Consider the following 17570-nt stretch of genomic DNA (forward strand, 5'->3'; position numbering starts at 1 on the left):
AACTGCTCTAAATATTGCCTAAACAGCTGGTGGATGTTGGTGGAGCATGGCTTTGGGAGTTTGAAAAGCAGAGTTCAACTACTTGGTGGAAGTCCTAAGGCAACACAGAAGCATCTGCTTCAGATTAATTTTGTGCTGTATTTCTGGATAACAGCCAGGACACAGCAGAGGTAAAGATTTGCAGCATAATTTGAATGGTCCGTGATGCACCCACTCCAGTGACTACTACCACAACCCTTTTTCCCTAGAGGCTTCAGGGACTGAAAGTTTTGATAAGCTACTCATTGGTCTCTGCTTTTTCATACTTTGCACCTTGTCGTGAATTTTTAAGTAGGATAGGGTATGTCAATCATTGTTTGGCAGGTAATGTGATGGGGGGTTGTTATGCTTTCCTTTGTTAAATGCTGTACTAGCGTGTGAGGAGCATGAGCTCGAGACCTACGCTGGCTCATCAGCCATGTGGAACAGAACTGCATCTGCTTTGGGCGATACCCATGTCCAGCGTTGTGGGCCTGTCTGCTTCAGCGGCTGACCATATACGGGCTCTGCTTTGCCTGATGTCTTTGCTTTTATGAATGTTGGATCAAGCGGTTGGCCTGTGCAGTGCCAGACCAGGCTGGCTCATTTTCTATTGCAGGTGTTGTGAATCTTACGGACTTTCTCCATCAACTGGAGAAAATAAAGCTTCCTTTTTAATACATAAAACCAGACCTCATTTGTCTTTCAAATTCATACAAGACAGTAGCGGATGGAGCTTGAAACACGCAAACTTCTCAGGCTTAAGGGATTCAGAGTTCACTTCCAAGTGTCCTGAAGTCCGGGGAGAGAGCGGGCTCTGGAGCCGACGAGGGAAAGGCCTTTGCTCCCTGGGGCTCGCCAGGAAGGCGGGAGAAGTTTGCGTGGCTCCCAACCAACGCTTCAAAAGCCGGCCACCACAGCAGGGGGGACAGCAAAGCAGCCGGTGCCCAAAAGCGAAGAGTTGGGGCTAATGGCGTCCCCCGGAGGGGCCGAGAAGTGGGAAGGTCGGCCCGGAACGCTTCTCCCCGGAACGCCGCGGCCGCAGGCGGCGCTTCCCCCGGCGGCGTCCAGCAACCCCCCGCTCCCCTCTCCCCGCTTCCTTCCTGCCCGACTGCCATGGCGGCCGCGCTGCTGCTGCTGGCGCGCGGGGCCCGGCGCGCTCTGGCCGCCGCCGGCGCCCCCCGGCCCCCGCCGCGGCGCGACAGCAAGCGCTGGGTCCGCGCCTACCTGGAGCAGCAGCGCCTGCTTGCGCCGCTTGCGCACCGGTAAGAGCCCCCGCAGCCGCTGCCCCTCGGCCTTGCTCCCGGGCCTCGGCACGGCCGGAGGGGCGTGAGCGTCTGCTGAGGACGAGGACGTGGTAGGGTCGTCGTGGAGTCTCCAGGCGTTAGACATAAATCTCCAGGAAACTGCTGAGAGTCACCCGGGAGGGCACTGATAGGGCGTTCATTGAAATCAATGTGAAACAGCGAATCCGATGTATACAACAGACCCGTGGGTTTGTAAAATGTAACTAATGTGCATGTGCCTCCCTGACATAAAGTCTGCACACGGTAATCTATTCTGTGCTGAAACCTACTGGAATAGATTCAAACAGAGCTGGCAAGCCTAGGGCGTGAGGTGTGCCTGCCTGTATGACGTGGACATGATGCGACGTGACACGTAACGGAGCAGTCCATGCAGAAGCAGCCCCTGCCTGGGTTTGTAGCTCGTGGTCTGGGTCCTTCCTGGTGGAAGGAGGCCAAGGCCTGGTGAGCACCTCTGGGAGGCATGGGCGACTGGTGGTGCCTCCTGAGTCGGGGGATGCCTGCAGAAGCCGACAGCAGGGACGGGGGCTGGCGAGCATCTGCAGAAGCTGGTGGTGGCGGCAGGGAACGTGCCCCCCCTACCTATGCTGGGAAGGGCAGTGTGGCTGCTGCGCCCTGGCAGAAGAAGAGGTTGCCTCACATGTCCTGGGTGCTGTAAGAAAAAGCAACTTTAAACCTGGCGTGTAACACGGCACAGTTCTCACCTGGCAAAACAGCTTGGGTGCATTTTCCCTGCTAACAAGCACTAACAAACATTTTCTAATCCAAGTGGGCGAGAGGAGCAGGTGACGACTCCCCCTTGAAACGCCCGTTCCCTTCCTGAGCTTGTTTTGTCTTTGTGTTTGCAGCTCGGACAAGCCGAACTGGGATTTTCACATGGAGATACAGGCTTTCAGCCACCGCTTGCATGAAAACTTCTCCTTGGAACTTCTCAAAACAGCCTTCGTTAATTCTTGCTACATTAACAGCGAGGAGATCAAACGCCAAAACCTTGGACTAGACAAAGAAGTGGTTGCCCTTAATCTCCAGGATAATTGCAAGCTTTCAAAGCAAGGGCTGTCCTTTTCACATTCATACCTCAAGCGGTGTTTTGAAGAGGCTTATCTGCAGTTGCCCCCTGCAGGGATATTGGCGCTTGTTGATTTTCTCACCAGTGAAGACCTTGTGTCTTATGTGGCCAAAAACCTGTCTATACAGGACTTAACACTTTGCGCAGAGTTTCCTGTCCCATCTGATGTGCTGCATCGGACCTTCTTTGCTGTAATAGGAGCATTGCTTGAAAGCAGCGGGCCCCAAAAAACAGGGATATTTGTCCAGGTAAGTCCTGCCTATTACAAATGATGATATCACTTACTTGGCACCTGTCCATAGCTACAGGGGTTCCAGTCACAAATGAGAACAACAGAGATAAATGTAAATACAGTAGCATCTTATCTACAATGAGCAGAGGTCAGACATTTGGAAAACACTTTTATTGCATGCTAGTGTACAAAGGAATGCAAAGTAACATTACTTTTACATTACAAGAGTTAAGTTTTAAGTACCTATGTTAGCCTGTTGTTTTAGTGGACCTTTTTACTTTTGGCCTGATTGGAGATATTATTATATGTCAGACAGTGACTGCAAAGTAATTTCTGTAACAATTTTGGTGGTCAGTATAGTTGACCAAGGTCATGAAACCATTCTAAGAAAGGTCATGCTTAAATATGTGACTTAATGTCCCACACATGGAAGTTTACATTAATTTGTTAGTGAGTATCTAATGTGAGAGTTGAACTAGTGGGAGTCGAGCTTCAGGCCTCTTGGTCTTAAAATGTTCCCAGTGCCCAAGAAAATACAGTAGGGGCCGACCTTTTGGCTGGCATGCCACATATTAGTCCTACGCACTTGCTGAGTGCCACTCCAGTCTCTTGCTGCTGCCTGAACTGCTGCTTTGCTTTCTGCTCCTTGCCCAATCTACTGCTCTGCTTTCTGCTTCCTCTTCTATGTGCTGCTGTGCTTCCTTTCCCCTCCCTGGTCACACACAGTTGGCCAGTACTGTGAAAACAAATGGTGACAAGAAAGCTTTCTTGGTAGCAGCTGTCCTTTCTTAACAGTTGACATTTTTGTAAAACAAATAACATGAAATAATTAAAACCATATTTGTGATAGAAGACATCTGTAGGAAGAAGCATCTGTTAACCCATAAGAAGTCTCTTTCTATTTAGAAAATTCTCCTCCATTTCCAAGGGAATACCAGATTCATTCAAAATGTTTCTTAAACCCTTCTAATGCACAACCAGTTTCTACTGGATTTTCTGCTACATAATCTTAAAATTAGCACATGTAGACTGTCATGTTTTACTGCAGAGCTAATTAGTCAATTCCTCCATAGAGCACATGTGTAGCTGCACCCAGTATAACCATCAGTAGGCTTGTGAAGGGGTGCTGAAATTCACATCTGTAAGACCTGAGATTCTGAAATTCTATAAATGCTATTTGCAAGAGAATGTAAAGGTAATGCAGCTCTTGTAAATTGCTTTGGAAAAAGTGAAAACAAAACATTTTTTAATACTAGGTCCTAACAATTTGAATGCCTCAGAGGGGAGGTTTCCATTGCAATTCTTGAACATCCCTAACAAGCCATAAGTAGTGTTTGCAGTTTTAATGTGAACTTTTATTTTACAGTTGGGCTTATCCCATTTCTTCTTTTTTAATTGGACTCTTTTGTATGACAACAAATTCTTTGTCTGACTGCTTAATTTTTTATCAAATAAAGAAGTAACAAAATAAGTGTCTTTAAAGTACATAGTGCATCTCAGGCACAGAATGATTAAATAGAATTCAGATGATATGCACAATTAGAACATTGGAGTAGCAGTCTTATGATGCTGGTTCACAGCTCTCTTCTATAGGAATTAAAATGAAGATGTTGCATGTGCACACATCTTGGACGTGCTCTTCTCACCATCAAAATTACTGGGAGACTGTTATCACAAGAATCAACTTAAAGGGCTTGCTGCACTCTGCAGAGCCCACAGTGTTCTGTGAACTGCTTTTTACATCTTTCTTTGCTGTTGTCAGAAACAGTAGTAAGTCATTCTTTATCCTTCTTTCCAGTTGATTATAAAACTTCAATGTATTTTTGCATAGGACTTCTTAATTCCTCAGCTGATTGGAAAAGACCTGTTTGAGATCTGGAAAAATATAAATCCCATGGGCTTGCTGGTGGAGGAATTGGCCAAGAAGAATATTTCTGCTCCAGAACCAAGACTTACCAGGAAGTCAGGAGCCAGCACAGTTCTGCCTGTCTATTTTGTTGGGTTGTACTGGTTAGTGAATTCTTCACATCGTTGTTAAAACTGCTGTGCACAATAATTTGATAAAGGAGAAATTATGGGCCTTGTGTATATATACAATCAAATGTTGGAACCTTGGCGCAACATATTTAGAGTTGTAAAAATGCATAGTCATAGTCCTTGTTTCAAGGAGGTTCTAACTTAGCACAGGTGCTTGAAGTGTACCATGAGTGAGTGCAGGTGCAGATTTGAGCTGGTATATGATTCTTGCAGCTACTGTTGAGCAGCTTTGGAAAGGAATGAGACCAAATCCTAAGCCTAGTGTGTTGCCTGGAGGAGAAATGGAAGGGATCTACAGGGAAGTAAATAGCAAACAGGAACTTTTAGGTTTACTTGGAGTATTAGGAACCAGATTGTGGACCTTTGTTTATCTAGGCAGGGGCTGGGGGGAGGGTGGGGGCAAATCCCAGATGACTCCATAAACAAGCTTTATAATACATCAATCAACCCTGAAGGCATTTTGAGCATGGCCAATTCCTGTCCAGTGGCCCCATGATATAAATGGCATGGACCCCACCTGAAGCAATATGGGGGCTTGAGTATCCCTGTAAGCCTCGTTCAAATGCTCTGGATTGGCTTGCGCCACCCTTCTGGCATTATATGTCAAATGTAATTTTCATTAGCTTTTCAGAGCACATATTCATATGAACTATGTAGTTTAATATGCTGTAACCCACATACACTGAGAAAGGGCAGGAAATTGCTGTCTTTATGTTGAAGTAGATAGCAAGGGGGGAGGTGAATTGTTTGCACTATAAATCCATGTTGTTTATTTGCTAATTGAATTGTTGTTACATGTGCCAGACAGGCAGTTTTGTTTCACAGACTCCTCTTTTCTAGTGATAAGAAGATGATAGCTGAAGGTCCTGGTGAGACATTGTTGGCTGCAGAAGAAGAAGCTGCCCGTGTAGCTCTGCGGAAATTGTATGGGTACACAGAGAACAGGCGACCTTGGGACTACTCTAAGCCAAGACAAGACTTGGGAGCAGAAAAGGCCATTAGCAGCAACTAGGTGACTGAAGCTACTTCAGCATGAAAAACCTGGATTTTACAGGAAGGCTGAATACCAACACATTTCAGAAAGCAAGTTTCAGCAATTTAGCTTTTTGTTGCACAGTGTGTGCTTTGAAAACTCCAAACATTGCACATGTGATTAAAATTCTCAAAACAAAACGCAATCTGTTTTTTCTATAAAATGACTACTGTTTATACAGTGGCTTCGAGGGGAAAAATATATATCCTGTCAGTAACAAAGCAATGTTTTTGCCCTTGAATTCACACTAACTGTCTCAGTTTGTCCTTATTACCAAGGAGCTAACTGTTGTGAGAGTGCATTCTAATCTGTGACTGGCCAGTTTTACTTTTCAGCAAGCTGTCTCCATAGTAAAGAGGAATTTGGACCTATTTTGAGGGTGTTTATTAACAAAACCAAAACTGAATTAAAAATACAACTGTAACATAAGATTTAGATCGGAATTAAGTTGTCCTTGAACTCTGGTTTAAAGCACATGAAATATGGTCAATCAGAATAACAGGCTGTAATGCTTCATTTGTGTGAATTGATGCTGTTAAGACCTGACCAACTGGCTACTTGCTAATTTGAGGATTGACTGTTTATTTACCATTACTCTTGGTTTTTGGCCAATTATATTCTTAATTAGGAAAGAAATGAATGACAGGGGGTTGGAAGGAAAGAGTTAAGGCATACTATTAAAGAGAATACATCAAATGTTGTCTTTTGTTGGTCCTGTCATTGTTAATAATAAGTTAACAGAAGATCACTCATTTTAACAGTTTATATTTTCCTAATTTTTAGTTGGTCCATCCAGTATACTCGGCCTTCTCTTTTTTAATTATTTGGTTTGAACAGACTTATACCTTCACATTATTGGTTATGTGAAAGCTATATATTTCCCTTTTTTGATGCATACCAAAACAATGATAATTTAGCTCTGGATGCTGTCAATGATATGAAATAATGTCCTGTTGAAGTTCATAATACAGTAGACATAAGGGAATTTATCTGAAAGTTTACATTTAAAAATTCAAAATCTTAATAAAAGATTGACATCCTGAATTAGTTTTAGTCCATCTCTCTAATACTTTTAATATTAGTTGCGGTTTGGAAAGCAAGTGAGCAGGTATGTGGGAATTAACCAAAAATTGATTGTATGAAATGGAGATTTTCATCTCAAGACACGTGCTGGATGAGGCCTTGCCATCCTCCCCGGCCCTGCAAATTTATGCTGCTGATGAAGGGTCCTGCATTGTGGACCCTAAAAAATTCTGGCTAAGGAACAGCATTGCACATTACTTTGCATTGCTCTTCCTCCTCTCCTGCACCAGCTTACAGGGCATTGTCTACGGATGGTATGGTTTATTCTCTAAACCCAGTGGTACCTTTGTCTCTTTGTCAAGCCAACAAGGGGGGCCAATATTTACATTGTTACTAAATACTTAGAACCTGTCATTTCACAATCTATTTCCATTTTGCTTTTAAAATGGAAGTACTGGAATCTTAACAATCTAACTTGCTTTGTCTGTCCCTTCTAAGGAATTGGAAGAAAAGGCAGAAGAGGAGGAAAAATTGGAGGTGGTGACTTCAGTGAGAGCAGTTCTTCTAAGAACTCTATTTGCTTTAAAATAAAAGCATCACCTATGTAGCAGCAAATCTGTGAGCCCCTTAGAAATGTGCAAACCTTTACCAACTGTACCTCTTCGTTCAGCAAAATGCTCTGTTCCTTGTATGGTGGCACATGGCAATAGCAGGATTCAGTAGTGGGAGGGCTGTGGTGGCAGTGGTAAAATTAATAAGAGCTGCAAATGTTCAGCCATTTCAGGAACCGGTTGTGCCTGAACAAGGACTGGCTAGAACTGGGGCAGCCTGCATGTTTTGGTAATGGTGTTTACTTTGGCATTCAGCTCTTTAGTTGTTCTCTCTTCTGTTCCCTGTTTGCCTGGGTTAAACAATGTTTCACTTACAGAAGATAGCATGCTGCTGCTTGACAGCCCTTTTCAGTTGGTGAGAGAGATCTGAGGGTAAAGCTTCCAGGTAAAAGATTTGGAAGATTATGCTTCTGTGCCATGAGTTTGACTCCCTGGTTTAAGAGAAAAGAGATTTCTCAAGCTCTCAGGGAGTGATTTTACAAAAGAGAAGGGAAGATCCTCAAGGATTATTCCTAACCTAACCCCTTAAAAGAACTAGAAAAAAGAGGAAACAGCAGCAAGTGAAGCTTAACTTTCATCAGTTGTAGCCACAGCAGACTTCCTGGCAATGGCCTTGTCCATTCCAAGACTTGTGCCCCTGGAAAGAGTCATTATTATTAATCCTTACTGTTCTGCCATAAACATTCCACTATAGCAGTGTCCTATAGTAGAGCAATCTAAGGCTCAGGTTCTGTGCATCTTCTATCGGTATTCTAACTGCTGCCGAAAATATTTAATTCTCACCTGGCTGATTTGTGACTACCATATCACATGTTTGCAAACTGCAGGTGCAGGTTTAAGATGACTTACTGAAGTGATTCCAATGTTACCATCCTCCTTTTTAAATGTCTTCAGTGGCTCATGCAAGTTCGAATCTCTGTGATCAACCACAGGGAGTGAGGCTCCAAAGAGGAGGAATTTGGGTAAGCGCATTCTTTTTGCAAGTCAAAATTAGCATTTTCCTGCATTTAGGTCTTTCTATTGCATCACCACACAGGCATTTTATCAGACAAACTCTGTGACATTATTTTCCCTTTTCTCTTGGCTGTTTGGTTGTTTCTTTGCTTCCAGTTTCTTCAACAGAGTTAGCTGTTAATTGAAGAGGAAGTTAGAGCAGTGCTATTAATGTATAAAGTGCCAGTAGTGAGGTCAGCCTTTTTTAAATCATAGGAAGCCTTTGTATTAAAAAACTCACAAGCTGAACACTGAAATCAGAACACTGAAACCAGATATAAATGAAGAGCTAGGCAGGCAGGTGCCTGTTTGTAGTGTGTCTTCTTGCCTTTTCACATTCAAACCAGAACACTGAAACCAGCCTGAGAAAGGATGATTCCGCTCTAAAGCTTACTACAGTTCTTTTGTTTGGTTGATAGTTGCCAACATTTCTTGCATAGGTCTGATCATGGCAGTAGCAGATGGAAGTAGATATAAATGAAGAGCTAGGCAGGCAGATACCTGTTTGAGGTGACATATATGTGTGTAGTATATCTTCTTGCCTTTTCACATTGGCTTGAATCCTACAGTCTTTTCTAGTCACCTGATACTGTAGTTGCTTTCCCTGGAAACTGCTCAGCGGAGTGTTTTTTCCCTGTTTTATTATACATCCCCCAAATTAAAAGTTGTCAAAATTTATTGTAATTGGAAGTCAGTATTTCTTGTCCAAAAGGAAAAGACATACACTTCTCTCTTATATTTAGCATCTCTAGAAAAGCCTTTCTCCCTGACTCATTCTTCTGATATTGTGGTCTCCAAGGTTCCTCTCTTTTTGCTCCTTATTTTATTCCCTTCAAAATAAAAATTAGTGAACAATAGGAAATTGTTCCTATTGTAAATAGGAAACTAGGAATGAAAGGAGTCCTGTCCATAGCAACAGGTCTCTTTGTCAGATCAACCTTTAAACTAAACTTTCCTTTTAATATCTGTGAGCCTTTTATGACCTCTTAAGGTCATTTATTCTTTTGATATCCACTTCATGTGATCCTCCCATTGGACAAGCATTCTTTCCTTCTTTTTGTTCAAGTACATCTTGTAGTTTGCAATTGTTGTTGAAAACAACATTGTGTTCTCTTAGAAGGGAAAATCAAAGGGCACTGTGATTGTTTTGCAATTTGAGTCCAGAATGTGTTTGTTTAATTCAGTCAATTTACCAGTAGCTGTAAAAATATAGCTAATAATAACCAGGCTCTAGAGGATTTAACACATCTAACATAATGATTTAGAACAGAAAGTCAGTCAACCAACTAGTTACAAAAACTGAATTTATACCTCTTCATTAGCTTTAGTAGCACATCCTCAGCCTTCTCCCAGATTTCTCTGGAAACAAGGAACTTTACTGGAATTATTCTTCAAAAGAAGTTGGTTTTGGCAAGATGGACCGTTTTGAATTCCCTGTTCAGCAGTTAAACTTGTTTATGTGGGCATGGAAGTAGAGAACTGATATCAACCATAATCAGCTGTAGTAATTGTTTTTCTTCCCTATACGTGAAAACTGCCACTACTGTCTTCTCTTCCAAGTAAACGCATGCTGTTCCAGGTACTATTTATGTATAACAGTTCCTTTATTTTTCCAGTATTTTTTTTTTTACACTTGATCCTTGAGGCACTTTGTATCTCATGAATCCTTTTACTGGTTCATAAGAAACTCTCCCCATGTAATACAGACCTTGATAAACCTGCAGATTGGTTGGTACGTTTGGGGAACCTTGGTAATAAAGTTCTAAGTCACAGCAGAGGTTATGAAAAGTACTTCGCATGATTTGTGGCAACTAGACCCCCCTTGATACACTCAGATGCTGCATTATTTTAACTTTACTATTTGAGGGGTTGTTTTGGCATTTTAGAGTTTTTAGATCCTTTTCATCTTCGTAAGTAATGAGCTTCTTCTGTTTTTCTCCATTGAAACGTTCTAAATTTTCAGCTGGCTTTTCCACTCTGTCTTTGTAATTATCCTGTACTTCTGTGATATATCAGACTTGGAGAATTAGAGCTTCCATTCATACTTCTCTATTTTTGTACTTTATAAGCCCGTCACTCTTCTCCTAGTCCTTATTATGCTTCTGTGCACCTGTCAAAAGGATTCTCTCCTTAGTTTCTATGAGGATCTTATCTCCTCTTCCTGTGTGTCCATAGGCCTATTTTTAATCTGTACCGTATAAGTGGTGGACTGCATATGAAGTGGAACCTCTGGGGGGGCTTTGGACAGGATATGTGCCTTTTTGTATGGACAAACTGTAGTTTAAACACATTTATATTTTATCTTGAGATAATCAGATGTACATTTTGACTGAAGAATATGTTATCTGTAATTCTTTCCCAAATCTAGGACTATTACTAGTGAAAAGTAGTTGGTATAAGTCCCATAAGTCAGACTGCTAAGGCAATAAGAAAATTATTTAACACAGAGAAACAAAGGCCTCTCTTTATTCCCATAGAAGGTATGCTTTTCTGGTTAGTATTTCTGCAAAACAGGTGACTCGCCCTGTGTCTATTATTTAACTCTCCCATGATGTGACGCATAGTAATACTCCATCAACAAATGGAAAAGATCCAGGTGCCCAGGCAACCGACATGAAAATGTGTTATATTTTAAATGGAACTTTTCTAATTCTAAGCTCACAATATGGGTTCTTTTAGAAACAAACAAACAGGCAGTCGAGGGGAAAGGGACTTAATGGTGGGAGTCTACTACAGACCTCCCAACCAGGGAGAAGAGCTTGACCAGAAATTCTTGGGTCAGCTCACAGAGGTAGTGAAGGCTAGGGATGTGGTTGTCATGGGGGACCTGAATTTCCCCAACATCTGCTGGGAAGAACAGTCAGCCAGGTCTGAACGCTCACGTAGGTTCTTGGTCAGAGTGCAGGACCTCCATCTAATCCAGGAGGTGCACACCCCACCAGGGGAGACGCCTTGTTGGACCTATTGCTGGCCACGGCTGATGACCTGGTGAGGGGGCTGCGGGTGCTCGACCACCTGGGCGACAGTGATCATCGCCTGCTGGAATTCACCATCCAGCGCAAGGTGGCAAAGGCATGCAGTAAGGCAGCGGGCCTAGATTTTAGGAGGGCAGACTTCAACAAGCCAAGGAGGATAGTTGGAGAAGCGCTGAGGTCCCGGAGGGGAGGGGAGCCAGGTGTCCAAGGAGAGTGGTCGCTCTTTAAGGAGATGATCCTCCAAGCCCAAAGGAAGGTAATCCCATCGAGGATCAAAGGGAGCAGGAGAGCACACAAGCCTCCGTGGCTCACCAAAAGCATCCGGGAATGTCCCCTTGCTAAAAAGGAGGCTTACACCCAATGGAAAGAAGGGGTCATCACCAGGGAGGGCTATTCTGTAGTTGCTCAGGGATGTAGGGGGGTAATTAGGAAGGCCAAGGCAGAGATGGAACTGGGTCTAGCTTCCCAGATTAAGGACAATAAGAAGTCCTTTTTTAAATATGTAGGGGGTAAAAAGAAGGTCCCGGGTAATGTGGGGCCCTTGCAGGACGCGTTGGGAAACTTGGTCGTCACACCAGACGACAAAGCTAACATGTTTAACGATTTCTTTGCCTCCGTCTTCCTAAGTAGGGACCAGAACAGCCACCTCCCTGCTGGGCCCCCCTTGGGCCCCGGGGGAGGCACACCTAGGCCACGGGTTAGCAAGGATTTAGTTAGGGAGCTTCTGGAGGGGTTGGACGTATTCGAGTCAGCCGGCCTGGATGATCTCCACCCTAGAGTTCTAAAGGAACAGGCCGAGGTCATTGCAAGTCTCCTGGCACAACTTTAGGAGCACTTGTGGTGCTCTGGTGAGGTACCGGAGGACTGGAAGAGGGCCAACGTGGTCCCCATCTTCAAAAAAGGCAGGAAGGAGGACCCGGGAAACTATAGGCCGGTTAGTCTTACCTCGATCCTAGGCAAGCTGTTCAAGAAAATTATGCTGGCACATATCCAGGAGGGGCCAGCAGGGGACTGCATGCTTAGGGGCAACCAACACGGGTTCATCAGTGGCAGGTCCTGTCAGACCAACCTGGTGGCCTTTTACGATCAGATCACCACATCATTAGATGCAGGGGTAGCAGTGGATATAATCTTCCTGGACCTCCAGAAGGCTTATGACACTGTCTCTTACCCCGCTCTCATTAAGAAACTGGGGGGCTGTGGTGTAGACACCCACACAGTCAAATGGGTTGCCAACTGGCTGGAGGGCCGCACCCAGAGGGTGGTAGTGGATGGGTCCTTCTCAACCTGGAAGGACGTGGGCAGTGGGGTTCCGCAGGGCTCGGTCCTCGGGCCCGCACTGTTCAACATCTTCATCAGCGATTTGGACGAGGGGGTAAAAAGCACCCTGTTCAAATTTGCTGATGACACTAAGATGTGGGGGGATGTGGGCACATTGGAAGGATGCAACAGGCTACAATCAGACCTAGACAGGTTACAAGGGTGGGCAGATGAGAATAGGATGGGTTTCAACACAGACAAGTGCAAGGTGATGCACCTCGGGAGGAACAACTGGCACCAGACCTACAGGTTAGGGAACTCCCCTCGTGTCAGCACGGAGGCGGAAAGGGATCTTGGGGTCATCATTGACTCCAAGATGAACATGGGCCGGCAGTGTGGGGAGGCAGTTAGGAAGGCCAACCGCACCTTGGCATGCATCCACAGATGCATCTTGAGGAGGTCCAGAGAGGTGATCCTCCCCCTCTATGCAGCACTGGTCAGGCCGCAGTTGGAGTACTGCGTCCAGTTCTGGGCGCCAAACTTCAAGAAGGATATTGATAGCATGGGGAGGGTCCAGAGGAGGGCCACTCATATGATCAGGGGACAACAGGGCAGGCCCTATGAGGAAAGGCTACGGGACCTGAACCTGTTCAGCCTCCACAAGAGAAGGCTGAGGGGGGGATCTTGTGGCCTGTTATAAACTAGTCAGGGGGGATCAGCAGGCATTGGGGGAGTCACTGTTCCCCCGAGCACCGCCAGGAGTGACCAGGAATAACGGTCACAAGCTGGCAGAGGGTAGGTTTAGGCTAGATATCAGGAGGTGCTACTTCACAGTCAGGGCGGCTAGGGTCTGGAACCAGCTTCCAAGAGAAGTGGTGCAGGCTCCTACCCTGGGGGTTTTTAAGAGGAGGTTGGATGCACATCTTGCTGGGGTCATTTGACCCCAGTATTCTTTCCTGCCATGGCAGGGGGTCGGACTGGATGATCTGCTCAGGTCCCTTCTGACCCTAGAAACTATGAAACAAAGTGGTTGTTGTCTGAAGTAACCGCCTAGGCTTCTTTTACTTCAGTTTTCACTTAAGTCAGTGTTCAGCAACATTTCCCAGTCAGGCCAGAGTGGTTCAGCTTGGGTCCGAGGCAGGCTAATGCTGGTGTCCAGATGCTGCTGCTGCCACTGCTGCTGGCACTTCTCCACGTGGCTTGGTGAAGCTCAGTATAGCATAGACAAAGTCCCTCACTGTCAAATGCCACTGAAGCTCCAGTTATGCAGGCAAGATATAATGACTCCACAGGCCATTGGCTGCCATTCTCTGACCTAGACAAACTGTACGAAAATGTATTTGTATTTTATAGCTTTATTAAATATAACATAAATTTCTTCCTTTCCCTTTAACATTATGCCTGAAACAAATTAATCAGATGTCCTGAAAAGTCTCTTCCTCCTTAAAATCCATTATTCAGACCCTGGGATCCAAAACAGTCACTTCCTCTCCTATAGCAGGAGTTGCTCTAGTCATGTCAGTTTCTTACAATTCCATTAGCTTCTTTCTCCAAACCTTTATGCTGACTTTCTTCTTTTTAACATATTCATAGAATCACAGAATCACTGAGTGGGAAGGGACCTAGACAGATCATCGAGTCTGCCATGGGCAGGAAGGAGCACTGGGGGTGGGAAGGGATCATAAGACCCCAGCCAGGTGCCTATCCAGTCTCCTCTTGAAGATTTCCAGGGAAGGTGAGAGCACCACCTCTCTGGGGAGCCTATTCCAGGCTCTGGCCACCCTTACCGTGAAGTAGTTCTTCCTAATATCCAACCTAAACCTATCCTCCCTCAGCTTGTGGCCATTGTTCCTGGTGACTCCAAGGGGGGCCCTGGTGAACAGGCTTTCCCCGAGTCTCTGCTGCTGGCCCCTGATAAGGTTGTAGGCAGCCACAAGATCCCCCCTCAGTCTCCTCTTGCGGAGATGAGGAGAGGCTGAGGGACCTGAATCTCTTCATAGGGCTGGCCATGGAGGCCCCCAATCATACGAGTGGACCTCCTCTGGACCCTCTGCAGGATCTCCACGTCCTCCTTGAAGTGCGGCTGGACACCGTACTCCAGCTGCGGCCTGACCAGCACCGCATAGAGGGGGAACAAGACCTCTCTGGACCTGTTAGTGATGCCCCTGTTGATGCAGGACAGGGTGCGGTTGGCTCTGCCTATTGCTTCGTCGCATTCCCAACTCATTCATCCTGGAGTCAATCCTGACTCCAAGATCCCTCTCTGCCTCTGTGCTGCCGAGAGGGTCAGCCCCTAACCTATAACCATAATGCTGGTTCCCTCTCCCCAGGTGCAGCACCCTGAACTTGTCCTTGTTGAACCGCATCCTGTTCAGATCCACCCACTTCTCTAACCTATCCAGGTCTGCCTGGATGCGGTCCCTGCCTGCCGCTGTATTCACTTTACCCCACAGCTTGGTGTCGTCAGCGAACTTGAACAGGGTGCTCTCCACACCCTCGTCCAGGTCACTAATGAAGGTGTTGAACAGCACCGGCCCAAGGACCAAGCCCTGGGGGACTCCGCTGCCCGCATCATCCCAGGTCGACATCGACCTGTCCACCACCACCCCCTGGGTTCACCTCTGGAGCCAGTTTGCCACCCATGTGACTGTGCATTCATTAATGCCACAATCCCTCAGCTTTCCTACCAGAATTGGCTGGGACACTGTGTCGAAGGCCTTCTGGAAGTCCAAGAAGATGACATTGACTTCCTCCTTCCCATCTAAGCTCTTTGTTACCTGGTCATAGAAAGAGACCAGGTTAGTCAGGCAGGCCTTGCATGAACCCATGCTGGTTACCCCTCAACCTCACTTCCCGTGCAGGGCTCTCACAAATGTGGCCCTCAATAATTTTTTCAACGACCTTCCCCAAGATAGAAGTGAGGCTGACTGGCCTGTAGTTGCCAGGCTCTTCCTTCCTTCCATTCTTGAAAATAGGGACCACATTGGCCCTTTTCCAGTCCTCAGGGACTTGGCCCGAGCACCAGGAGTCCTCAAACAGCCATGCCAATGACTCCGCGATGACACCAGCCAGTTCCTTCAGCACCCGCGAATGAAGGTCATCCGGGCCTGCTGACTTGGACACATCTAAGCCCTCCAGGTAATCTTTAACTAGGTCTGAACTAACAGGGGACTCGCATCCTTCCCGGGCCTCTCTACGCTGTTACCCAAGAGCACCCCATTGTCAGCAGACAGGAACACGGAGGCAAAGAACTTGTTGAAGAGTTCTGCCTTCTCTCACGCATCCATCGCCACCTGCCCTGCCCTGCCTCGTAGGGGTCCAATGTTACCCCAAGACTTCTTCTTGCTACCTATATACTTGAAGAAGGACTTTTTGTTATCCTTAATCCCAGAAGCTAATCTAAGCTCCAGTGCTGCTTTAGCCTTCCTTACCAAATCCCTACAAACTCAGGTCAGGGAGGTGTACTCCTCCTTTGTCCCTGCCCCCTGCTTCCACCACCAGTACGCTTTTTTCTTTGCCCTCAGGCCAGCCTGGATATCCGTGCTCAGCTATGAAGGTTTCTTGGACCCTTTTCCCGCCTTCCTGCGCAGAGGAATTGCGTCCTGCTGCACCCCAAAGATAGCCTCCTTGAAGAAGGACCACCTTTCCTGGACCCCCATGCTAGCTACCCCCTGGGCTCCGAGTGCCTCCCTGACTACTGCCCTGAGCACATCGAAGTTGGCTTTCCTAAAGTCAAGCATTTGCGCTGTGCTAGTTACCCTCCCCACCTTTCTCTGAATAGCAAACTGGATCATTTCATGATCACTGTCCCCTAGCCTCTCTTGTACTAGCACCTCCCCCACCAGGTTGTTAGAAATATTATTAAAAATGCATTATCAATAGCAGATTTAGAAAAAAAAGAAAAACACAGCTGCTACCCATCCTTGTCTCCTTAATGGGAGAGGGAAGGGGGGGGGTGGAAATTGAAGGGAAAAGCCACCAAAAGGCCCTTTGTACTAAGGCATCACTCCCTCTCTGTCCTGCAAATTTACTATCTCTTTGTCACACTAAATCACACTTTCTTTCATGACCCCACATTCCTAAGGCTAAGATAAGAGCAAATGCCATTTTTTGCCTTCAGGATGAACCTTGAGTAACCTTGAGTCCCATCCACGCACGCGTTATAACCTAATGCATATTAAGCCTACCCGCCCCGCATACTTAAGTAGTTAATTGTAATGCACATGGGACGTATGAAGCGACATGTTTACATATATGTTTGTATGAACCGGAAATGAGTTGTAAAAATTCCTCCTTCTGCACACGTGGTCAGGAGAGAGGGGATAAAAGCCTGCTAATGATTATGCTCGGGGGCAGAGGGATTTGATCTTTTGTCTTCTCCCTCTGACCCTATTTGCAAATATATACCTTTTGTATTGCTAATAAAGTGTGTCTGAAGCTGAAAGTTTTTTTTCCACCTCCCGAGAAACGAACCACGATCTTTTTTAATTCAACAATTGGCGCCCAACGTGGGGCTTCTCGAGGACTACCCCGGAATTCAGTGACAGAGCACCTCCAGTACCAGGGATTTGTGCACACCGAGCCGACTTTGGACTCACTCTGGTATTTGAGGTTTAAGTCCAAATATCCGGGAAGTTAAAGGAAGTATCCTATGTAAATTCTGAGTTTCTGGAGAGGCAGACACACTTTGGAATTTGGATCGAGATCTCTGGGGTATCTGAGTGAGTATACGAATTCCCTTTGCCTAATCTGGTGTACGGATCTAAAACAAAGGATGTGTAAGTTTGCTGAGAAATTCTAGGCTTAGCTCTCATTGTAAATCATCTGTTGTTGAGATCTTTTTGGTATTTGGTGTGCATTGGGCGCATTTTTGTGGGCAAATGGGTACGAGTAGCTCTCGTGTAGAAAACAATATTGATACCCCTCTAAAAGTCTTATTACGTCATTTTAATAAATTTGCAAGGCCGGCCGATTATGGAATAAAAATGAAAAAAGATGATTTAATTAAGTTTTGT

General features: G+C 45.6%; 1 protein-coding gene across 1 annotated transcript; it reads left to right on the forward strand.

Annotated features, from left to right (window-relative positions):
• The first annotated feature begins 1098 nt into the window (after positions 1–1098).
• MRPL44 (mitochondrial ribosomal protein L44) lies at positions 1099–6737 on the forward strand. The gene is made up of 4 exons (XM_090054318.1): positions 1099–1283; positions 2171–2639; positions 4455–4633; positions 5501–6737. The coding sequence occupies exons 1-4, from the start codon at positions 1135–1137 to the stop codon at positions 5670–5672; spliced, it is 969 nt and encodes a 322-aa protein (XP_089910444.1). The 5' UTR covers positions 1099–1134; the 3' UTR covers positions 5673–6737.
• Positions 6738–17570: the final 10833 nt, after the last annotated feature.

This window comes from Crocodylus siamensis, chromosome 6 (assembly GCF_052110815.1).
Source record: "Crocodylus siamensis isolate JL-2025a chromosome 6, ASM5211081v1, whole genome shotgun sequence".
Classification (NCBI taxonomy): domain Eukaryota; kingdom Metazoa; phylum Chordata; order Crocodylia; family Crocodylidae; genus Crocodylus; species Crocodylus siamensis.

What these genes read in the sequence shown, in the direction of transcription:
- MRPL44 (XM_090054318.1), top strand. Translation starts at nt 1,135, where the DNA reads ATGGCGGCCGCGCTGCTGCTGCTGGCGCGCGGGGCCCGGCGCGCTCTG. An exon ending in CTTGCGCCGCTTGCGCACCG is followed by an intron (nt 1,284 to 2,170) that starts GTAAGAGCCCCC and finishes TTGTGTTTGCAG; the next exon opens with CTCGGACAAGCCGAACTGGG. An exon ending in TATTTTGTTGGGTTGTACTG is followed by an intron (nt 4,634 to 5,500) that starts GTTAGTGAATTC and finishes CCTCTTTTCTAG; the next exon opens with TGATAAGAAGATGATAGCTG.